The 25,439-nt window shown below is 45.0% G+C and overlaps 1 protein-coding gene across 1 annotated transcript in view; it reads left to right on the top strand.

The window, feature by feature from the left end:
• The window catches only part of GRIK1 (glutamate ionotropic receptor kainate type subunit 1), a 248,600-nt gene that overhangs the window by 77,931 nt on the left and 145,230 nt on the right, over window positions 1-25,439 (top strand). Inside the window, exon 6 of the mRNA XM_044287731.1 lies at window positions 24,320-24,463. Within this exon, the coding sequence (XP_044143666.1) occupies window positions 24,320-24,463 (144 nt within the window). The remainder of the gene's footprint in view (window positions 1-24,319; window positions 24,464-25,439) is intronic.

The raw sequence follows: 25,439 nt of genomic DNA on the forward strand, positions 1-25,439 counted from the left end.
CCTATCAAGATAAATAGATGTCAAAGAAGGTCTTCCTCTCTGGATCCCCCTATAGTCCATGAGGTTCTTGACTGTTCCCTTCTGCTCAGTCTCCACAGAAGAGGCATCCACCTGTCTGATAATTATCAATATGTTGAACACATATAATAATAGTAATCTTTATTTACAGTGCTTTCTGATAGTCTTCATACCCTTTCGCTTTTCTTATATTTTGTTATGTTACATCCTTGTGCTAAAATTAGTGTTGAGCGATTTAGGTTTGGATTGCTCTATCTGAACCCGAATCATTTCAAAACTTTGTTTATAATATGGGCTCCGCTGAGGCTTTCTTCTTCTTATAGCCACGACTAACACAAGACTTGCATAGTCTCGTGCCTGTGACGTTACAGTTCGGTTCTGTGCATGCATACATTACTGCCTAATTAACAAAGCTGAGTTCAGCTTTGGATTTTGAACCAAACTGTAACGTCTCAGGCACGAGACTAAGCAAGTCTCACGTTACTTGTGGCTAGAAGAAGACCTCAGCAGAGCCCATATATTTTACTGCAGTACGGAGCGCATATTATAAACGTTTCGAAATTAATCGGGTTCAGATGGAGCAGTCCGAACCCAAATTGCTCAACACTAGCTAAAATCACAAAAAAACTCAAGTTGTTCCCCATCATTCTGCACTCAATATCCCATAATGAGAAAGTGAAAACAGAATGTTGCAAATCTTTTCTAATTTGTTGAAAAGGAAAAACTAAAATCTTGCATTGACATAAGTATTCAGACCCTTTACTCAGGACTTAGTTGAAGCCCCTTTGGCAGAGATTACAGCCTCCAGTCATCTTGGATATGATGGCACAAGGTTTGCACACCTGGAAATGGGGATTTTCTGCCATTCTTCTCTACAGATCCTCTGAAGCTCTTTCAGGTTGGATGGGAACCATCAACAGACAGCCATTTTCAGATCTCTACAGAGATTTTGATTGGGTTCAAGTCAGGGCTCTAGTTGGGCCACTCAAGGACATTGACAGAGTTGTCTCTAAATCACTCCTGTATTGTCTTGGCTGTGTGCTTAGGGTCATTGTCTTGTTGGAAGGTGAACCTTCGGCCCAGGCTGTCCAGAGCACTATGAATCAGGTTTTCATTAAGAATATCTCTGTACTTTGTACCATTCAGCTTTCCCTCAACCTTGATCAGTCTCCCTAACCAGCCTACCTGTCCCAGCTGTTGGAAAACACCCCCACAGCACGATGCTGCCTCCAACATGCTTCACTGTAGGGATGGTATTAGGCAGGTGATGAGCAGTGACTGGTTTCCTCCAGACATGATGCTTAGAATTGAGGTGAAAAAGTTCAGTCTTGGTTTCATCAGACCAGAAAATCTTGTTTCTCACTATCTAGGAGTCCTTTGGGTGTTTTTTTTGCAAACTCCAGATGGGCTTTCATGTGTCTTTTACTGAGGAGAGGCTTCTTTGTGACCATAGTGCCCAAGTTGGTGAAGTGCTGCCATGATGGTTGACCTTATGGAAGTTTCTCAGATCTGCATACAGGATCTTGGAGGTCATCCAGAGTGACAATTAGGTACTTGGTCACTTCTCTTACCAAGGCCACTGTGCTCTTGAGAACTATGTCCAGTCAGCTGAATTTACTACAGGTGGACTCTAGTCAAGGTGTAGAAACATTTCAGAGATGGCCAAGAGACATGGGAGGCCCCAGAACTAAATTTCAAGTATCAAAGGGTCTGAACACTTGTCCTTGTTAAATTTTAGTATATTTTAGTGTATGGGAAATTTTAGTTTTTCTTTTTTAATACATTCAAAAAAACATTCAAATATTTAGTTATTCATGATGGGGTTTTGAGTGCAGATTGATGGGGAAAACTAGATTTTTTTTTATTTTACCAGAAGGCTGCAACTTAAGAAAATGTGAAAAGAGTTAAAAGGTTAGAAGACTTTCTGAATATTATATATATATATATATATATATATATATATACACAGTACAGACCAAAAGTTTGGACACACCTTCTCATTCAAAGAGTTTTCTTTATTTTCATGACTATGAAAATTGTAGATTCACACTGAAGGCATCAAAACTATGAATTAACACATGTGGAATTATATACATAACAAACAAGTGTGAAACAACTGAAAATATGTCATATTCTAGGTACTTCAAAGTAGCCACCTTTTGCTTTGATTACTGCTTTGCACACTCTTGGCATTCTCTTGATGAGCTTCAAGAGGTAGTCACCTGAAATGGTTTTCACTTCACAGGTGTGCCCTGTCAGGTTTAATAAGTGGGATTTCTTGCCTTATAAATGGGGTTGGGACCATCAGTTGCGTTGTGGAGGAGTCAGGTGGATACACAGCTGATAGTCCTACTGAATAGACTGTTAGAATTTGTATTATGGCAAGAAAAAAGCAGCTAAGTAAAGAAAAACGAGTGGCCATCATTACTTTAAGAAATTAAGGTCAGTCAGGCAGCCGAAAAATTGGGAAAACTTTGAAAGTAAGGGCTATTTGACCATGAAGGAGAGTGATGGGGTGCTGCACCAGATGACCTGGCCTCCACAGTCACCGGACCTGAACCCAATCGAGATGGTTTGGGGTGAGCTGGACCGCAGAGTGAAGGCAAAAGGGCCAACAAGTGCTAAGCATCTCTAGGAACTCCTTCAAGACTGTTGAAAGACCATTTCAGGGGACTACCTCTTGAAGCTCATCAAGAGAATGCCAAGAGTGTGCAAAGCAGTAATCAAAGCAAAAGGTGGCTACTTTGAAGAACCTAGAATATGACATATTTTCAGTTGTTTCACACTTGTTTGTTATGTATATAATTCCACATGTGTTAATTCATAGTTTTGATGCCTTCATAGTCATGAAAATAAAGAAAACTCTTTGAATGAGAAGGTGTGTCCAAACTTTTGGTCTGTACTGTATATATATACAGTCATGTGAAAAAATTAGGACACCCTTTGAAAGCATGTGGTTTTTTGTAACATTTTTAATAAAAGGTTATTTCATCTCCGTTTCAACAATACAGAGAGATTAAAGTAATCCAACTAAACAAAGAAAACTGAAGAAAAGTCTTTTCAAGATCTTCTGTAAATGTCATTCTACAAAAATGCCTATTCTAACTGAGGAAAAAGATAGGACACCCTCACATGTATTCCCTCTTAAATTGGCTCAGATCTCACACAGGTATATCACACCAGGTGCACATAATTAGTAGATCGTTACTCTGCATGTTGAATGAGGCTTGCCCTATTTAAACCTCAGACATTTAGTTTGGTGTGCTCCTGACTGTTGAAGTGAGAGTGAGCACCATGGTGAGAGCAAAAGAGCTGTCAGAGGACTTCAGGAAAAAGATTGTAGCAGCCTATGAGTCTGGGAAGGGATTTAAAAAGATCTCAAAAGATTTTGAAATCAGCCATTCCACTGTCCGGAAGATAGTCTACAAGTGGAGGGCTTTCAAAACAACTGCCAACATGCCCAGGACTGGTCGCCCCAGCAAGTTCACCCCAAGAGCAGACCGCAAGATGCTAAAAGAGGTCTCCAAAAACCCTAAAGTGTCATCTCGAGAACTACAGCAGGCTCTGGCTACTGTTGATGTAGAAGTACATGCCTCTACAATCAGAAAGAGACTGTACAAGTTTAACTTGCATGGGAGGTGTGCAAGGAGGAAACCTTTGCTTTCCAAGAGAAACATCGAGGCCAGACTGACATTTGCCAGAGATAAAGTTGACAAAGACCAGGACTTCTGGAATAATGTTCTTTGGACAGATGAGTCCAAAATTGAATTATTTGGACACAACAGCAGAGGACATGTTTGGCGTAAACCAAACACAGCATTCCAAGAAAAGAACCTCATACCAACTGTGAAGCATGGAGGTGGAAGTGTCATGGTTTGGGGCTGCTTTGCTGCAGCAGGACCTGGTCAGCTCACCATCATAGAATCCACGATGAATTCTACTGTGTATCAGAAGGTGCTTGAAGAACATGTGAGACCATCAGTTAGAAAATTAAAGCTGAAGTGGAACTGGACCATGCAACATGACAATGACCCAAAACATACTAGTAAATCAACCAAAGATTGGCTGAAAAAGAAGAAATGGAGAGTCCTGGAATGGCCAAGTCAAAGTCCAGATTTGAATCCCATTGAGATGCTGTGGGGTGACTTGAAAAGGGCTGTACGTGCAAGAAACCCCTCAAACATCTCACAGCTGAAAAAGTTCTGCATTGAGGAGTGGGGTAAAATTTCCTCAGACCGATGTCGAAGACTGGTAGATGGCTACAAGAACCGTCTCACTGCAGTTATTTCAGCCAAAGGAGGTAACACTCGCTATTAGGGGCAAGGGTGTCCTATCTTTTTCCTCAGTTAGAATAGGCATTTTTGTAGAATGACATTTACAGAAGATCTTGAAAAGACTTTTCTTCAGTTTTCTTTGTTTAGTCGGATTACTTTAATCTCTCTGTATTGTTGAAACGGAGATGAAATAACCTTTTATTAAAAATGTTACAAAAAACCACATGCTTTCAAAGGGTGTCCTAATTTTTTCACATGACTGTTAGAGTTGAGCGAACACCTGGATGTTCGGGTTCGAGAAGTTCGGCCGAACATCCCGGAAATGTTCGGGTTCGGGATCCGAACCCGATCCGAACTTCGTCCCGAACCCGAACCCCATTGAAGTCAATGGGGACCCGAACTTTTCGGCACTAAAAAGGCTGTAAAACAGCCCAGGAAAGAGCTAGAGGGCTGCAAAAGGCAGCAACATGTAGGTAAATCCCCTGCAAACAAATGTGGATAGGGAAATGAATTAAAATAAAAATTAAATAAATAAAAATTAACCAAAATCAATTGGAGAGAGGTTCCATAGCAGAGAATCTGGCTTCCCGTCACCCACCACTGGAACAGTCCATTCTCAGATATTTAGGCCCCGGAACCCAGGCAGAGGAGAGAGGTCCCGTAACAGAGAATCTGGCTTCATGTCAGCAGAGAATTAGTCTGCATGTCATAGCAGAGAATGAGGCTTCACGTCAGCCACCACTGCAACAGTCCATTGGCATATATTTAGGCCCAGCACACACACAGGCAGAGGAGAGAGGTCCCGTAACAGAGAATCTGGCTTCATGTCAGCAGAGAATCAGTCTGCATGTCATAGCAGAGAATGAGGCTTCACGTCAGCCACCACTGCAACAGTCCATTGTCATAAATTTAGGCCCAGCACTAGTGTTGAGCGGCATGTCCCATATTCGAATTCGCGAAATTTTGTGAATATTCGAAAGAATATTCGTAAAATATTCGCGATTATTCAAATTCGTTATTATTTCGCATATGCGATAATTCGAATTATCGCATAATACATATGCTATGCAAAATTCACATGTGCGCTAATGAAATCGCCTTACGGATTCGCAACTCAATTCAATCACTAATGTATGAATGCAATGCCCTTTGCCTCTGTTCTGGGACAAGTGTAGATATTCGCATGTGCGCTAATAAAATCGCCTTACGAAGATTCGCACCTCAATCACTTTCTAGGGAATGTGAGACTTTTGGGAATCAATCGAGATACAGTGGGGGGTGATGACAGTAGTTGACAGAGTACAGATCAATGTAATCTGTAAGGTGGAAAGTAAAATAAAAAATACGAATATTCGTAAATCGAATTTTACGAAGTTCTACGTATTCGCGAATATGGTGCTATACTATATGAATGCACAGGCCTTTGCCTCTCTGTTCTGGGGACAAGTGTAGATATTTGCATTTGCGTTAATAAAATCGCCTTACGAAGATTCGCAGCTCAATTCAATCACTAATGTATGAATGCAAAGCCCTTTGCCTCTGTTCTGGGACAAGTGTAGATATTCGCATGTGCGCTAATAAAATCGCCTTACGAAGATTCGCAACTCAATTCACTAATGTATGAATGCAAAGCCCTTTGCCTCTGTTCTGGGACGTGCCGATATTCGCATGTGCGCTAATAAAATCGCCTTACGAAGATTCGCAACTCAATTCACTAATGTATGAATGCAAAGCCCTTTGCCTCTGTTCTGGGACGTGCCGATATTCGCATGTGCGCTAATAACATCGCCTTACGAAGATTCGCGCCTCAATCACTTTCTAGGCAATGTGAGTAAGATCTGAGCTGTTGGACCTTTGGGAAACAATCAATTATATGTGTACTGTAATTTTGTGGGGGGGGGGAAAAAAACAAAAAACGAATATTCGTTTTTACGAATATATAGCACTATATTCGAAATATTCGCGAAATCGCGAAGTTGCGATATTCGCGAAAAAAATTTGCTTTTCGAATATTCGCGCTCAACACTACCCAGCACCCAGGCAGAGGAGAGAGGTCCCGTAACAGACAATCTGGCTTCATGTCAGCAGAGAATCAGTCTGCATGTCATAGCAGAGAATGAGGCTTCACGTCAGCCACCACTGCAACAGTCCATTGGCATATATTTAGGCCCAGCACCCAGGCAGAGGAGAGAGGTCCCGTAACAGACAATCTGGCTTCATGTCAGCAGAGAATCAGTCTTCATATCATAGCAGAGAATCAGGCTTCACGTCACCCACCACTGTAAGAGTCCATTTTCATAAATTTAGGCCCAGCACACAGGCAGAGGAGAGAGGTCCCGTAACAGAGGATCTGGCTTCATGTCAGCAGAGAATCAGTCTGCATGTCATAGCAGAGAATCAGGCTTCACGTCACCCAACATTGGAACAGTCCATTGGCATATATTTAGGCCCCGGCACCCAGACAGAGGAGAGGTTCATTCAACTTTGGGTAGCCTCGCAATATAATGGTAAAATGAAAATAAAAATAGGATTGAATGAGGAAGTGCCCTGGAGTCCAATAATATATGGTTAAGGGGAGGTAGTTAATGTCTAATCTGGACAAGGGACGGACAGATCCTGTGGGATCCATGCCTGGTTCATTTTTATGAACGTCAGCTTGTCCACATTGGCTGTAGACAGGCGGCTGCGTTTGAGGCCTAGTATTTAGGCGCTGGGTGACCGGTATGGATTTAGTGACAGAATTAGACTGGGATATGCACAGTAGCGTGTGTGTGAAGTTATTCTGAATGACCCTATGTGCACCTTGAATATTATATACCCTTTTAGGGATAGATTTCAAATAGCTCTGATATAGCAGAAACCACTAAATTATGAAATTGCTAAATTGGGAATTGTATTTCAACCCAGAACAAGAAATGTGCTTGAACGGACACTAAATAACTCGCCCAGCTACAGCACTAGGGACAGATTTAGCGGGATATAAATTTGAGGCCTAGTATTTAGGCGCTGGGTGACAGGTATGGGTTTAGTGCCAGAATTAGACTTGGAAATACACAGTAGCGGGTGTGTGTGAAGTTATTCTGAATGACCCAATGTGCACCTTGAATATTATATACCCTTTTAGGGATAGATTTCAAATAGCTCTGATATAGCAGAAACCACTAAATTATGAAATTGCTAAATTGGGAATTGTATTTCAACCCAGAACAAGAAATGTGCTTGAACGGACACTAAATAACTCGCCCAGCTACAGCACTAAGGACAGATTTAGCGGGATATAAATTTGAGGCCTAGTATTTAGGCGCTGGGTGACCGGTATGGATTTAGTGACAGAATTAGACTGGGATATGGCCAAAAAATAAACAGACTATTGCTGGTTAAATGCACTTGGTGTGACAGCTTCACCCTGATGTAGGCTTTAGCCAAAAAACAACCACACCATTGAGGGTTAAATGCACTTGGTGACAGGCGCAGCTTGCCCCTGATTTAGTATATGGCCAAAAAATGAACAGACTATTGCTGGTTAAATGCACTTGGTGTGACAGCTTCACCCTGATGTAGGCTTTAGCCAAAAAACAACCACACCATTGAGGGTTAAATGCACTTGGTGACAGGCGCAGCTTGCCCCTGATTTTGTATATGGCCAAAAAATGAACAGACTATTGCTGGTTAAATGCACTTGGTGTGACAGCTTCACCCTGATGTAGGCTTTAGCCAAAAAACAACCACACCATTGAGGGTTAAATGCACTTGGTCGCAGCTTGTGCTGGCGCACCACAAGACACAAAATGGCCGCCGATCACCCCAGAAAAATGTGACTGACAAACGGTCTGGGCAGCCTAAAAACAGTGAGCAATTGAGGATCAGCAGCTCAATGATCCACAGCTGCAGATCGATCAGTTAATCAAGTCCTTTGGAGGAGTTAATCTGCCTAATCTCGCCCTACTGTCGCAGCCGCAACCTCTCCCTACGCTAATCAGAGCAGAGTGACGGGCGGCGCTATGTGACTCCAGCTTAAATAGAGGCTGGGTCACATGGTGCTCTGGCCAATCACAGCCATGCCAATAGTAGGCATGGCTGTGATGGCCTCTTGGGGCAAGTAGTATGACGCTTGTTGATTGGCTGCTTTGCAGCCTTTCAAAAAGCGCCAAGAAAGCGTCACAAAAGCGCGAAGAAAGCGACGAACACCGAACCCGAACCCGGACTTTTACGAAAATGTCCGGGTTCGGGTCCGTGTCACGGACACCCCAAAATTCGGTACGAACCCGAACTATACAGTTCGAGTTCGCTCATCCCTAATGACTGTATATACAGTATATATATATAGCACCAACATATTCTGTAACACTTTACGGTAAGAGGGTACAGTACATGTACAGACAAAATCAGACATTACATAGGCTAGTTTCACATCTGCACTTTCCCTTTACACTATTGAGATCCGTCAATGGGGACAAAACTGAACTGAACAAAACGGAGTGCAGCAGAATGCATTCCGTTCCGTTTGGTTGTGTCCCCATACTGCTAGTTTTTCTGTCCGTGATGTGGTGTGGAGCAAGACGGATCTGTCACGACTCACAATGTAAGTCAATGGGGACAGATCCATTTTCTCAGACACAATAGAAAACAGATCCGTCCCCCATTGACTTTCAATGGAATTCATGACGCATCCGTCTTGGCTATGTTAAAGATAATCCAACCGGATCCGTTCATAACGGATGCAGACAGTTGTATTATCAGTAACAGAAGCATTTTTCCTGAACCCTGCCGGATCCAGTAAAAACGCTAGTGTGAAAGTATCCTAACAGTTCAACCAATAGGAGTGAGTGCTCTGCTTACAAGAGTCTACAATCTATGAAGTAGGGGAATGACACAGAAGGAAAAAAAGTGCTTGTTTTGTACAGTGGTTTAGCCATATACCGGTAGATTTCAAAATTTACAACAATCAAGTAAAAATTCTACAACACTGCCCCATGTACAAGAATATAATATCTATAATACTGCCTCAATGATCAAGAATATAACTAATAACTACTATAACACTGCCTTCTATGTACAAGAATATAATATCTATAATACTGCCTCAATGATCATGACTATAGCTAATTACTATAATACTGCCTCTTTGTACTAGAATATAACTGCTGTAATGCTATCTCCTATGTACTAGAATATAACTTCTATAATACTGCCTCCTATGTACAAGAATATAACTACTATAATACTGCTCCTATGTACAAGAATATAACTACTATAATACTGCTCCAATGTACAAGAATATAACTACTATAATACTGTCTCCTATGTATAAGAATATAACTACTGTAATACTGCTCCTATGTATAATAATATAATTACTATAATACTGCACCTATGTATAAGAATATAACTACTATAATAGTGCACCTATGTATAAGAATATAACTACTATAATACTGCCTCCTATGTACAAGAATATAACTACTATAATAGTGCACCTATGTACAAGAATATAACTACTATAATACTGCTCCTATGTACAAGAATATAACTACTATAATACTGCTCCTAAGTACAAGAATATAACTACTATAATACTGCCTCCTATGTACAAGAATATAACTACTATAATACTGTCTCCTATGTATAAGAATATAACTACTGTAATACTGCTCCTATGTATAATAATATAATTACTATAATACTGCACCTATGTACAAGAATATAACTACTATAATACTGCACCTATGTATAAAAATATAATTACTATAATACTGCACCTATGTATAAGAAAATAACTACTATAATACTGCTCCTATGTACAGGAATATAACTACTATAATACTGCTCCTATGTACAAGAATATAACTACTATAATACTGCACCTATGTATAAAAATATAATTACTATAATACTGCTCCTATGTACAAGAATATAACTGCTATAATACTGCTCCTATGTACAGGAATATAACTACTATAATACTGTCTCCTATGTACAGGAATATAACTACTATAATACTGCTCCTATGTACAGGAATATAACTACTATAATACTGCTCCTATGTACAGGAATATAACTACTATAATACTGCTCCTATATACAATATAATACTGTAATACTGCCCCTTGTAGACAACGTTATATTATAAGGATCGGAATCTGAGAAGTTTTTCTTCTGGCATTCCTGGACTCTTTCGCGCTTACAGTATGTGTAATTTCATTTCCCATAGTCTCTCACATAAAAGGTTGCTCTGCTTTTCTTTCTTACTTTCATGTTTTTCTATTTGCATACCATTGTACCGTCTATATGAGTCTTTCATCTTCCTGTCCCTTCTGTCTTATCACGTTATATATCCTACCTTCATGCCTTGCGTTACTTTTAGGCTGTATTAGCGAGATGATGATAAAAGAAAAAATCCCAACTATGCGTAAGCCGGGGCTTCAATTAGAAGCTGCAGTGACATTAAAATTAAGATTGCTGCGCAAGCGTTCTTTCCAGTTTAGGAATTGATTAATAGTGGTATGCATCTGTTGTGCTGTGATGGTAATGAGGTCTTAGATTTACACAAAGGCCCCATGTCTCACAGGCCTAATAAACATGCAATTATTAACGGCCTCTGGACCACTAGGAACTGCCACATGTTTATCCAGAACCTGAAAGTGTCATTCCTGTTCTTCTCGCACCTAGCAAAATTACTTGGATTATATTGATCTTTTTGGATTTTTGGATATATTTGGATTATATTGATTTGGATTTCGAGGTGGCTGCCACTTTTTGGTTACTGTTGAATGATGTGTTTGTAAGATGATTATATGGCACTTATTAATATAACCTTTCTGCACCGTTTTCTATATTTCATAAGGATATTTCCCATTTGTTTGCCAAGTCTTTTGTGCTGTCCACACAGAGGTCTTGTCCATAAAATGTCTTCTCATGGAGGGTCATGTGATCAGGCAAATCACCTCCATGTAATATCTCCTCCATGTAATATCTCCTCAATTTAAAAACACTGCTTTTGAAAAGAGGAGACATCACACGGGGGAGATTTGCCTGGTCACATGACCCTACATAAGCAGCCATCTTGAGGACAGAACCTTTATGTGAGGGTATGGCTTATGGCACACAAAGGCTATATTAGTAGGTGCCATATAGTCATCTTCCCTTCACATTGGTCACAGGTACCCAGAAAGTGGCCAACCCCTTTAATATATAATTGTACATTTCACTTCCTCGGCCCCACGTTTATCCACACTGAACTTTATTTGCTGTTCCTCCTCCTAAGTCTCCAGCCTCCCCACATCTCTGTGCAATATCACAATAATTCCTACAGGGAATAAAAAATAAGTGAGTCCGATCTCATTGCACCCACAGACTTGAAGTACTGAGCACACAACTAAATCTTAATAAAAGTTCAGTGGTGAACACGCTCAGTCCTGTTATCCTCACTCATGTAATCCCAGCGAATCCCTTTAAAAAAATGAACTTAAACCACTCATTAAATTTTATTTGCAGTACCATATCGAACCACATGGCGTGCTGTTGGGAAATGTGGCCAGTAACAACATAGAGTACAAGCCCTTTATTTTACTCAAAAGTGTCCCCTAGTGGTAGATAGGTGTATTGTATTAATTTAGGCCAGGGATGGCCAACCGGCGGCTCTCCAGCTGTTGTAAAACTACAACTCCCACCATGCACTGCTGTAGGCTGATAGCTGTAGGCAGTCTGGGCATGCTGGGAGTTGTAGTGTTGCAACAGCTGGAGAGCCGCAGGTTGGCCATCCCTGATTTAGGCCATCAATATCAAACTGTTATTCGATACCCCACCCCTCAGCCAATCAGCTGTTTTGGAACTACACAGGTCCATGCACTGTGTATTGGATGGAGCTGCTAAGTGCAGTGCAGCTACCAAGAGAGCAAGAAAACAGCTGAACAGCAGGAAGGAGCGCTTTCATACCCTCACAGATCTAATGTTGATGGCCTGAAGATAGTTGATCAATATCAAAATCCTGGAAACGGGTTGTACAATTGAACACAAGGTGTCATATTGAAAATAAGTGTTCCATTCCCTGCAGCACCACCACAGGAGAAATTAAGCATTACACAGTTTCATTGAAGTTGGTGGTCTGTGTGTGTAGTGCACAAGTGGGAGGCACATATGCAAACTGTTGTAATTCCTGCACCGTTCATGGGAGCAACGGAGCTAGGCGCAGCCTTAGCATAGTGCTGTGTGACTTGGGGGGAAGTTAGGCAGTTGAGGGTTAAAGTTTAGGTGAGGGGAGGGGTCATGGTCATGGTTCCCGGGCAGTATATGAGGGGAGCAGGGGGCGGAGTTTGGCAGACGCCGCTCGTGGAAGAAGGAGAAAGTTTTTTCCGTGTCTGGCGAGCTCTGTGAGTCTAATGGCGGCTTTAGAGGAGTTATTGGGGGCAGTGAGGATGGCAGCGGAGAGACATGGGGCCGACTGGTTACAGCAGAGTCTGCAGGCTGTTTTGGCGGGTCCGGTTCCCACACCGGCCGCCCCTGTTGCGAGGCCTAGGGCTAGGAGGTCTGTACCCCCTGAGAGACTGAGCCCTGAGGCTACCCCACGGGTGCGGCGGCGCTTAAGGAGCCCCAGCAGGGACCCTCCAGTGCGGGCGGCGAGGGCAGTGAGTCCGGTGCCTTGCCGCCGCAGTGGGAGGAATCCTGGTCGGCGCCGGGCATCAGCGGGAGAGGTCCGGGTTGCACCCGTTGCCTTGTCCCATTCGCGGCGTGTGGGGAGGTATGGCGGAGCGGCGCCTTCCCTGGAGGCCTTATCTGAGGGGGAGCGAGCCAGCCAGCGTCCCTTACCTTTGGAGCGAGGGGTGAGTCGGCCGAGGTTGGGGGATGTGCGTGCGGCCCCACAGCCTGGCGGTGGGGGCCTGGATCAGCTTCTGTCGCCGGCGGTGGAGCGAGTTGCGCCGCGGCCCCTGGCTCAGGGCCGGCGGCATTCTTCTTCTGTGAGGAGGCAGGGGAGCAGGCGGAGCTCAACAGCGACACCGGTGGCCGTTCCTGGTACTGCAGGCGGGTCGGTGCAGCAGGATGCTCTGGCTGTGGGAGATGGATCAGGAGGCTCTGCAGTACAGGACGACGCCAGGGAAGGACTTATTTGCTTGGCGGCTGCCGGTTCTCCTGCCGGTGAGCCTGGACGGAGCTGGGTGGCGTCGGTTGCCGGGGGAGGCGAGGTGCAGCGGCCGCCTAGCGGTGGGCCTGGACGGCTGGCGGATGTGGAGGTGGAAGACGGCGAAGTGAGTCAGGACGACTGGGAAGCGGACGACGGGCGGATGGACGAGGATGGAGCCGGTCCGGCGGCGGCGCTGAGCGGACCATCGATGGCAGGAGGATCTGGGCGGACCGCAGCTGCTGGGCGGATACCTCAGGGCCGGTCAGGTGAGGGACCTTCGGGTCAGCAACAGGCTCCTGTTGAGCGTGTGGTGGGGGGTGGTGTTTGCAGGGCCAGGGGTTGGCGCAGGAATTGCTGGAGGGGATGGTGTCGCTGTTATCCAGATTGGGGTCGGGTGTTCGGGAGTCGCCGACGGATGTGTGGGCTCCGGTAACGTCCGGTGGTATGGGGTGTCAGTCTGGCGGGGCCGGCGCAAGTAGCGTTGGGGTGGATTTGGCGGTTCCGGTGGCTGGGGAAGTGTCGGTCGGTGTTGGTGGGAAAGGTAAGGTTGTGGATGAGGTGCGGTTGGCGGACGCGGCTAGGGGTGAGGTTTACGTCTGCTTTGAGGGGCCGCTGGGGGCTCATTTGAAGGCGGAGGTTAGGGAGAAGATTTGGAGGGACGAGTACGTGGAGATATTCTCGTTGCTCCAGTTGGAGAAGTTTAATTTGGATAGGGTTAAGCCTGATGAGTCCAAAAAGGAAGAGGAAGAGAAGCGTCGGTATCGGTTGATACCGCGGACGTATTTAAATTGGCTGCAGGCTTTTGCCATTCTGGCAAGTGTGGTGGGTGAGAAAGCGCCGGAACACTGTTCCGCTCTTTTCTGTTACATGGATGCCATTGGTGAGGCCTACAGGACTTATGGGGGTGTGGCATGGCTGAGGTACGACGAACAATTTCGTCAGCGAAAGGCGGTCCGGGCGAGTATTCGTTGGGATCATAAAGACATTGGGCTTTGGATGCGGCTTATGGCCGCTCCAAAGGCGGGTCATCAGTCCTTTCGTGGGGCGGCCGGGGCTTCCTCGGCGTCCGAGCCTGGTAGCGGGCAGAAAAAGGGGTGCTGCTGGCAGTTCAATGAGGGTTATTGCAGATACCTCGCCGACTGCCGGTTCAAGCATGAATGTTCCGGATGTGGTGGGTCTCACAGTCTGTCACGGTGTTTCAAGCGTGGGCGAGGTAAAGGAGTTGATGGGGCGCAGAAGAGGGGTGACACCGGTGAAGGTGGAAGAGATGGTGCCGTGGTTAGAGAGGTACCCAGATAGGGCTGCAGCTGCATTGTTGTTCGTTGGTTTCAGGGATGGTTTTCGGATCCCGTGTTTTTCAGTTAGTCCGGTGGTGGCTCCCCGTAACCTGGCGTCGGCTTTGCGTAGGCCGGACGTGGTGGCGGATAAGATTGGTAAGGAGGTCGCGGCGGGGCGGGTCGCTGGCCCGTTTGCGGAATCCCCGTTGTCGGGTCTGTGGGTGTCACCTTTGGGTTTGGTTCCTAAAAAAGAGACGGGCAAGTTTAGGCTCATACACCACTTGTCGTTTCCTGAGGGTAGTTCTGTTAATGATGGTATTGCTGAGGAGCTTTGTTCGGTTTCGTATACTTCGTTTGATGAGGCGGTTCGATGGGTGCGTCGTTTTGGAAAGGGGGCTTTGTTGGCGAAGACGGATATAGAGGCTGCCTTCCGTTTATTACCCATTCATCCGGATAGTTGTCATTTGTTGGGATTTAAGTGGGAGGGCAGTTTTTATGTTGATTGTTGTTTGCCGATGGGTTGTGCAATCTCATGTTCTTTGTTTGAGAAGTTTGCTTCTTTCTTGGAGTGGGTGGTGAAGCAGGAGGCGGGTTGGACTTCCGTTTTACATTATCTTGACGATTTTTTGTTTATGGGACCTGCTGGGTCGCGAGTTTGTTCGGTGTTGTTGCACACAATGGAGAGCATAGCTGGTCGATTGGGGGTCCCTTTGGCACCGGAAAAGACGGAGGGTCCAGCGACTTCTGTAAAATTTTTGGGTATAGTGATTGATAGTGTGGCCATGGAGTGTAGGTTGCCGGAGGAAAAGGTGGCGGATTTGCGCGCGGATATTACTTTCTTGAGAAAGGCAAAAAAGGTGCAATTGCGAAAGGTGCAGTCTGTTTTAGGGAAGCTGAATTTTGCGTGCAGAATTCTGCCAATGGGTCGGGTTTTCTGCAGGCGCTTGGCCATGGCGACGGCAGGTGTGCAGAGGCCTTTCCATTTTTTGAGATTATCGTCCGAGGTTCGGGATGACTTGCTGGTGTGGGAGCGTTTTTTGGGAGAATTTAATGGGCGTTCGGTGTGGATGGGGGCGCCTGTTGCCAGTGTTGATTTGGAGCTGTGTACGGATGCGTCGGGGTCTTGTGGTTACGGGGCCTTTTGTGGGGGGCAGTGGAGTGCAGGTGCCTGGCCGGATGTTTGGGTGGAAGCGGGGTTTTTGAGGAATTTGGTTTTGTTGGAATTGTTTCCAATTGTTTTGTCTGTTGAATTGTGGGGGGATGTGCTCAGGAATAAAAGAGTGAGATTTTGCTGTGACAACATGGGGGTGGTTCAGGCGATTAACAGTCAGTCGGCTAATTCGCCTCCGGTGTTGCGCTTGCTTCGCCATTTAGTTCTTAGCGGTTTGCGATTGAATTCTTGTTTTGTGGCTGTGCATGTCCCGGGTGTTGATAATGACATCGCTGATTCACTCTCTCGTTTCCAGTGGGATCGTTTTCGCGGGCTGGTGCCGGATGCGGACGAGTTGGGTCTACCATGTCCTCAGTGGCTCTGGAACGTGGCCTTGGGGTTTCCTCTGAGTTGATTCGCCGGTCCGTGAGTAGGAGTACGTGGTTGGCGTATTCTTCGGTGTGGTCTCAGTGGGAGCAGTTGCTGGATCAGGTGGGGGGTTGTGAGGTAGTGGAAGATTTTCAGATGTTGTTAGTATATTTTATCGGTTTGTCTTATAGTTCGGGGGTGTCGGTTTCGGTGGTTTCCAAGCGGGTGGCGGCTGTCACCTTTTGGTTGCGGTTGCGGGGGCTTGTGGATGTGTCTAAATGTTTTCTGGTACGGCAGGCTTTGAAGGGTTATAGGCGAAGTGCCGCTCGGCCAGACACTCGTAGGCCAGTTTCGTGGGCAGTGTTGCAGTCGTTGTGGGAGACGGTTTGTGGGGTGTGTTTGACACCTTATGAGGTTTGTTTGTTTAGGGCTGCTTTTTCCCTGGCCTTTTTCGGGGCCTTCAGGGTGTCTGAATTGGTGTCGGGAAGTCGGTCGTGTGGGGGCGGTTTGTTGCGGCAGGATGTGTGTTTTTCTGGGGGAGGTTTGCGTTGTGTATTGCGCAGGTCGAAAACGGATCAGGAGGGCAAAGGGGTGGTTATTATACTGCGCCCGTTGCTTGGGTCGTTGTTGTGTCCGGTCAGGTGTGTGGAGGAGTTGTTGGCGGTTAGGCCGGATGTGGAGGGTTCGTTGTTGATGCATGTGGATGGGTCGGCTTTGTCACGGTATCAATTTGTTGCGGTTTTTCGGAAATGTTTGGTTGCAGCGGGTTATCCGGCGCAGGACTTTGCGTCTCATTCCTTTAGGATTGGGGCGGCAACGGAGGCGGCCAGATGGGGCCTGGGGGAGGAGGCCATTAAGCGGATTGGCCGGTGGGAATCTAGATGTTATCAATCGTATGTTCGTCCTCATATGTTGTGAGTCCAAGGAGAACAAAGTTCAGTTGTTATACGGAATTTTGTTCAGCTGATTAGTGAGTTGGTGTTTGATTTTTGTGTTTACAGGGTCGGCTTGTATGGCATGGATCTTCGGACATTCCTACGTGTACTGGGGAGCATTGCGGGCGGACGTGCGGAGGAACGGACGGCAATTGGGGTTTGACCCGGCTGACATGCAAGTGCGCTGGATTGGTATACGGGGCCTTTTGTGGGGTAGGGTGCTTCCGGAATTTCATTCTTCGGTCTCGTTGGATAGGTCACCTGATATTGTTGTATTGCATGTTGGGGGAAATGATCTGGGTGTTCGCAGTACTAGGGAGGTGATTCGGGATATAAGTTAGATTTATTGCGTTTGTGGTCTGATGTTCCGGGTATGTTGGTGGTTTGGTCCGAGGTGGTGGCTCGGCGGGTGTGGCGTTTTGCGAGGTCGGTGGACCGTCTTAACAAGGCTCGGGCTAAGCTTAATAGGGAGGTTGGGCGCTTTGTGAGACGCCATGGTGGAATTGTGGTGCGGCACCGGGAGCTGGAGGCGGCCTCGCCTCAGTTCCTTAGGTCTGATGGTGTTCACCTGAACGAGGTGGGAATTGATATGTGGGCCTTAGGGATTCAGGAGGGTCTGGAGACGGCTCTTCGTGTGTGGCGGGACTCCCATAGGTGAGGTGTCTCCTATGGTCGTTCGTGGCGTGGTAATGGAGGGTCCTGGAAGGCAATGATAAGTTTAATAGGTGCATGCCAAGGTGGAGTGTGCATCTCAGGAGGTTCGGTAAGCTTGTGCATGGGGCTCCTGTTGGGCAGATGGGCCTACAGGGGAGATCAATTACAGTATGGAGGATTCGGTGCTCTCGGGTCGGTGACCGCGGCCGAGGGTAAGGCGGTATGACAAGTGGAGGTGAATGGTGGAGAGCACAGCTTACCTGTTGCCTTCTAGGATCCTATGCAATGGTTCATATGTTATGGTAATTGATATGTTATGCGTGTTATTACGTATTTCTGTTAAGTGATAATTGATGTTGTTTAATAAATTGGCCGAGAAGGCTCTTTTCCCAAGAAGATGTCTCTGTCTGTTAATTGTGGTACAGGTGGGGGCAGTAAGGTAAGGGGCAGGTTTTATGGGCCGAAGTATCTTCCATCCCATAAGTCATGGGAGCAACGGAGCTAGGCGCAGCCTTAGCATAGTGCTGTGTGACTTGGGGGGAAGTTAGGCAGTTGAGGGTTAAAGTTTAGGTGAGGGGAGGGGTCATGGTCATGGTTCCCGGGCAGTATATGAGGGGAGCGGGGGGCGGAGTTTGGCAGACGCCGCTCGTGGAAGAAGGAGAAAGTTTTTCCCTCCCGCCCGCCCAGTATAGTGGCTGGGGTTGATGAGTTTGCAGTGGCGTGGTAATGGAGGGTCCTGGAAGGCAATGATAAGTTTAATAGGTGCATGCCAAGGTGGAGTGTGCATCTCAGGAGGTTCGGTAAGCTTGTGCATGGGGCTCCTGTTGGGCAGATGGGCCTACAGGGGAGATCAATTACAGTATGGAGGATTCGGTGCTCTCGGGTCGGTGACCGCGGCCGAGGGTAAGGCGGTATGACAAGTGGAGGTGAATGGTGGAGAGCACAGCTTACCTGTTGCCTTCTAGGATCCTATGCAATGGTTCATATGTTATGGTAATTGATATGTTATGCGTGTTATTACGTATTTCTGTTAAGTGATAATTGATGTTGTTTAATAAATTGGCCGAGAAGGCTCTTTTCCCAAGAAGATGTCTCTGTCTGTTAATTGTGGTACAGGTGGGGGCAGTAAGGTAAGGGGCAGGTTTTATGGGCCGAAGTATCTTCCATCCCATAAGTCACCTGATTTGGATGTAAATACCATCAAATTACAGCTGACAGTCTGCAGTTAAAGCACGTCTTGTTTGTGTCCTTTCAAATCCATTGTGGTGGTGTACAGAGCCAAAAATGTTAGAATTGTGTCGATGTCCCAATATTTATGGACCTGACTATACATTTTCAACACAGTCTAGAGGGGCATTTACATGACCGTAGTGTTTTGCTGATCCGCAAACTGCGAATCTGCAAAACACAGATACCAACCCTTGATTGTTCCACAATTTGCGGACCGCACATGCCGCCACTATCATAGAAAATGCCTATTCTTATCCGCAATTGCACCATATCCGTGGCAGCTATTGGGTGAACCTCTACATTTTTTGTTATTTTTTAAGAATAGGACAAGCTCTATATTTTTTTGTGGGGCCGCGGAACGGAACTACGGATGCGGAAAGCACACGTTGTCCGCATCTTTTGCGGCCCCATTGAAATGAATAAGTCCGCATCTGTTCCGCAATTTTGCGGAACCATTCATATGGTTGTGTGAATGAGCCCTAAGGCTACTTACTTGCCTTTTTGTTTTCCAGTATTGAGAACCGGCAGAGGATCTCATTACAGGAAAAAAAATTCTGTTTGGTCCTCATGCCTTCTGAATGAAAAGATATCCGTTTAGGATGCATCAGGATGTTTTCCGTTCCGGAGGCATTACATTTTGTGACCAGACACAAAACCGCTGCAAGCTGCGGTTTTGTGTCCAGTCATAAAAAACTGAAAAGAACTGATCCGGCTCTAATAACAATGTAAGTCAATAGTGACGGTTCCGATTTTTTAGGAGCCTATAAGACTGGGTCCATCACCCATTGACTTTCAATGTATTTAGCGATGGAGGCACAAGCCTCATAGTAGTGACACTGGTTGGCAATATGGCATCTATACCACCGCCTGTGCCCACCTTTAGTATTTCTTTGGACTTGTTATTCCCTGTTTGACTTTTTCATCATTCACTGTCCGGTTTAAAAGGTTGAAATGTGTGCAATTATATATTTTTCTGTAGACACATGTTAACGCTACGGGGAAATATGTAATAATGCTAAAAGCAAACATAATGGGTAAGAAAACAAGGTAAAAATAGAAATTTGCTGCCTCTAATTCCACCATTCCCATTTTATTGTACGCCAAAGCTCTCCTGTCTAATGAGGCATCATTTCATTATCTCGGCCGCCTCTTCCTATACAAATGTTTCATTGTGAAGAGTTATTGGTATAAATGGGCGATGTATAATAGCTATTACCGCTATAATAAATGAAAAGAGCGAAGTCACGTCTACCTAAAAACCACCGCAACGTGTTATCTGTGGCTTACACGCCTGCTTTCTGTACTTTGTAATTGGCATGGAGAGGAAAAAATGCCATATTGTAAAGGAAAGAAATTACATATTGTGAAAACCATATATGATTTATAGAGTTATTCCAAAGCTTTTTAAAAAGTACTGAATATAAGTGCCCCACGATGTCACGTCTGTGCAGCAAGAAATAGTGACAGAAATGCTGATTTCAGCGATGTGTCACTCATCAGCTAAAAGTAAGTGGTTGCTGAGAACCAGCTTTATAACCATTGCAGCCCAGGCCTTGAAAAGAGTCAAATCTACCTGAGAAGAGTCCTGGTTATTATAATCTCCTGCTCTCTCTCCCATCTGCTGATGACTGACAGTTCTCTCCTAGACAGAAACAGAGAAAACTAGGTAGTAGACTGTCAGTCATCAGCAGGAGAGCAGGAATTCATGAATAACCAGGACTCTTCTCAGGTGGCCAGGACTCTTTTCCAGGCCCAGTCTGCAATGATTGTGATGTTGGTTCTCGGCAACCACTTACTTTTAACTTAAAATGACAGATCGCTGAAATCAACTCACCTGTCTGTACTTTATACTGCCGTTAGTATGGGTAGCATAAAGTGGATGACAGGTTCCCTTTAAAGAGGTTTTCACAGCTCTATGTATAGGCTGTGTCTCGTTTTGCAGTTCAGATATGCTAATGCATAAAGCAAGGGTGATCCAGAGGTATTATATTTTTATATATATACAGTACAGACCAAATGTTTGGACACACCTTCTCATTCAAAGAGTTTTCTTTATTTTCATGACTATGAAAATTGTAGATTCACACTGAAGGCATCAAAACTATGAATTAAAACATGTGGAATTATATACATAACAAAAAAGTGTGAAACAACTGAAAATATAGTCATATTCTAGGTTCTTCAAAGTAGCCACCTTTTGCTTTGATTACTGCTTTGCACACTCTTGGCATTCTCTTGGTGAGCTTCAAGAGGTAGTCACCTGAAATGGTTTTCACTTCACAGGTGTGCCCTGTCAGGTTTAATAAGTGGGATTTCTTGCCTTATAAATGGGGTTGGGACCATCAGTTGCGTTGTGGAGAAGTCAGGTGGATACACAGCTGATAGTCCTACTGAATAGACTGTTAGAATTTGTATTATGGCAAGAAAAAAGCAGCTAAGTAAAGAAAAACGAGTGGCCATCATTACTTTAAAAAATGAAGGTCAGTCAGTCCGAAAAATTGGGAAAACTTTGAAAGTGTCCCCAAGTGCAGTCACAAAAACCATCAAGCACTACAAAGAAACTGGCTCACATGCGGACCGCCCCAGGAAAGGAAGACCAAGAGTCACCTCTGCTGCGGAGGATAAGTTCATCCAAGTCACCAGCCTCAGAAATCGCAGGTTAACAGCAGCTCAGATTAGAGACCAGGTCAATGCCACACAGAGTTCTAGCAGCAGACACATCTCTAGAACAACTGTTAAGAGGAGACTGTGTGAATCAGGCCTTCATGGTAGAATATCTGCTAGGAAACCACTGCTAAGAACAGGCAACAAGCAGAAGAGACTTGTTTGGGCTAAAGAACACAAGGAATGGACATTAGACCAGTGGAAATCTGTGCTTTGGTCTGATGAGTCCAAATTTGAGATCTTTGGTTCCAACCACCGTGTCTTTGTGCGATGCAGAAAAGGTGAACGGATGATCTCTACATGCCTGGTTCCCACCGTGAAGCATGGAGGAGGAGGTGTGATGGTGTGGGGGTGCTTTGCTGGTGACACTGTTGGGGATTTATTCAAAATTGAAGGCATACTGAACCAGCATGGCTACCACAGCAGCGGCATGCTATTCCATCCGGTTTGTATTTAGTTGGACCATCATTTATTTTTCAACAGGACAATGATCCCAAACACACATCCAGGCTGTGTAAGGGCTATTTGACCATGAAGGAGAGTTGGTTTGGGGTGAGCTGGACCGCAGAGTGAAGGCAAAAGGGCCAACAAGTGCTAAGCATCTCTGGGAACTCCTTCAAGACTGTTGGAAGACCATTTCAGGTGACTACCTCTTGAAGCTCATCAAGAGAATGCCAAGAGTGTGCAAAGCAGTAATCAAAGCAAAAAGTGGCTACTTTGAAGAACCTAGAATATGACATATTTTCAGTTGTTTCACACTTTTTTGTTATGTATATAGATCCACATGTGTTAATTCATTGTTTTGATGCCTTCAGTGTGAATCTACAATTTCCATAGTCATGAAAATAAAGGAAACTCTTTGAATAAGAAGGTGTGTCCAAACTTTTGGTCTGTACTGTATATATGGCTCGGAGGGGGTTAAAAAACAAACAACACATACTCACCTTACTGATCCATCGATACAGATATTCATGTGCTGCTTATGTTTCCACTTGCTCTCCACTTCATGGTCGCGATTTTACATGTTGGAAATGCCAGGAAAGGCTCACTGAGCCAATCATTGGCCATAGCAGTGACCCGCCTCAGTCAGTGATTGGCGGAGCAGGCCTCTGCTGGCTTTTCTTGTGTAACAAGCTGAGACCAGGAAGTGTAGAGCAGCAGAGACTAGAGCAGCGTCAGAACATTCGTGGCTGAGGATTGTTGGGTATGGCTTCTACTGTAATTTGAGATCCATAGATTACACATAGACAACCCCTTTAAAAGCAGCATATTTGTAATTGGGAACTTTTACGTCTTAGAGTTAGTTTTATATTTTTCTCCAGATAAAGGTAAGCTGTGATGGTTTTGTATCTTCACCTTGATCTGAGAGCCCTCCAGTCCCTTTCTCTATCTTGTTTTTTTGTGTTACGCTTGCAGACATTATTTTAATTTAAGGTCTAGCCGGTTGACATGCTCAAGACCTCTTATATATTTATCAGACACTTGTAACATCCAGCTGTAATATTTATAGCCTTCCCCTGTTATATACAACCTTGAGAACAAGGCAAGTGCAATAACATAGCAGCTGGCTGCCTGATCCAAGCAGTGGGTGTACGAGAAAGACGGCAAAAGCTTGTGTGCGATTCTGACTTTCAAAAGTAAAAAGAAATTATAATAATTTGGTTTATGAGATTAGAAAAATATAGATGCTTTCTTCAGGAAACATTGCCGCTCTTGTCTGTGGATTGTGTCTGGTATTGCTTCTCAGCCCCATTAACTGGAATACCAGACACATTTCTCCTGTTCTATGGACGGAAATAGGGACCCATAAGAGCTTACACTCCACAGAAGAGAGGTCCCTGCCCATAAGAGCTTACACTCTACAGTACAGAGGATCCTGTCTATAAGAGCTTACACTCTACAGGAGAGAGTCCCCTGCCCATAAGAGCTTACATTCTACAGGAGAGAGGTCCCGGTCCATAAGAGCTTACACTCTACAGGAGAGAGGACCCTGCCCATAAGAGCTTACACTCTTCAGGAGAGAGGTCCCTATGCATAAGAGCTTACAATCTACAGGAGAGAGGTCACTGCCCATAAAGGTTTACACTCTACAGGATAGAGATCCCTGCCGATAAGATCTTGCACATCACAGAAGAGAGGACTCTGCCCATAAGAGCTTACACTCTACAGGAGAGCGGCCACTGCCCATAAGAGCTTACACTCTACAGGAGAGAGGATCCTGCCCATAAGAGCTTACACTATACAGAAGAGAGGCCCCTGCCCATAAGAGCTTACACTCTTAAGGATAGAGGTCCCTGCCCTTAAGAGCTTACACTCTACAGGATAGAGGCCCCTGCCCATAAGAGCTTGCACTCTACAGGAGAGAGGATCCTGCCCATAAGAGCTTACACTCTGCAGGAGAGAAGTCCCTATCCATAAGAGCAGAACCTCTGCTCACCACCACTTCAACCATTATAGCACTGGCATTTAGGATTACATCACTGCCCCCCACACCACAGCTTTTCTGTCCCATATAGAGGACCTCTCTCGTGCAGCACCTATTCTGGTGAATGTCAGAGTAAATGCTAATTTGAAATGGAGTAGAGACTAGTGAGTATTATCATAAAATTCAGTCTATGTCTTTGATACAGACAGATGCTGCCTTGATGTATGACGCTGTCTATATGGTTGCTGTTGCCACACAACGAGCCGCCCAGATGACTGTCAGCTCTTTGCAATGTCACCGTCACAAACCATGGAGATTTGGACCACGATTTATGAACTTCATAAAGGAGGTATTTATTAGATTTTTTGAACTATGTATTAGCTCTTTTCATGTGCTGAGAATGAGACAAACTCAACCCCAAAAAAATAATTCAGTGTAGTTCTTCTGTGATGCATTTCTCCTGGAACACCCAGGTGGCTCATGAAAAAAGACCTAATTGTGTTTGGTGCTATCAGAAACAGCCCAGCACCAAAACACACAGTAGCTTGTAAAAACCCATGTCTATCCCAAGAAAAAAATAATTCAGCCGAGTGCTACACGTGTAGCACACTCTACTCTCCAAGAAGGCCATTTCACAAATATCCTTTAGGGAATGTTCCTTGACTGGGATCATTTTTGATAGAAATTCCTATGAACCTGGTCCCATCCATAGTAAGTAATGCTTGATGAGGCTTAGATAACATGTCCCCTTTGGTCTCCACCATGTTTTTGGTGAAAAATACAATGGGGGGACGGAACACCAAAGGCAACTGAATGCAGTTGAAGGGTTCTTAGCCATAGGCCACTTCATCCTTGGCTGTTCAGAAAACACCTCACCATTGTGCCAGTCCACGAGTAATTTGGACTTATTGAGGGGATCCTTAAACGTGATCTGTTTTTATGTAGCAATGGGACCCATTGACTACAGAGGCCCTCTGCAGCTGTGCAGGTTTTACATACTTTATATCCACCCCAGAGTTAAAAGAGGGCTCAAATGTTGATGTCCTCTGGACAGGTTATCAATGTCAGATAGGTTGGGGTCCAACACCAGGCACCCATTTGATCAGCTGTTTGGGGCAGCTGCCAGCACCAGGCACTATACAGTGGTCAAAACCGGACGCACAAGGATCTGTCCACTGTGTAGGCTAGGTTAAAAATGTCTTATAGTTTTGCGTCTATAGCTCCCATGCATACCTTTGTCCATGGTTACAAACTCTAGTGTAGACTGATCCGGTCATAGCCACCCTCATGTGTGTGTGTCCAAGTTCCTGCTAACATTCTCTCGT

This window comes from Bufo gargarizans, chromosome 3 (genome assembly GCF_014858855.1).
Source record: "Bufo gargarizans isolate SCDJY-AF-19 chromosome 3, ASM1485885v1, whole genome shotgun sequence".
Classification (NCBI taxonomy): domain Eukaryota; kingdom Metazoa; phylum Chordata; class Amphibia; order Anura; family Bufonidae; genus Bufo; species Bufo gargarizans.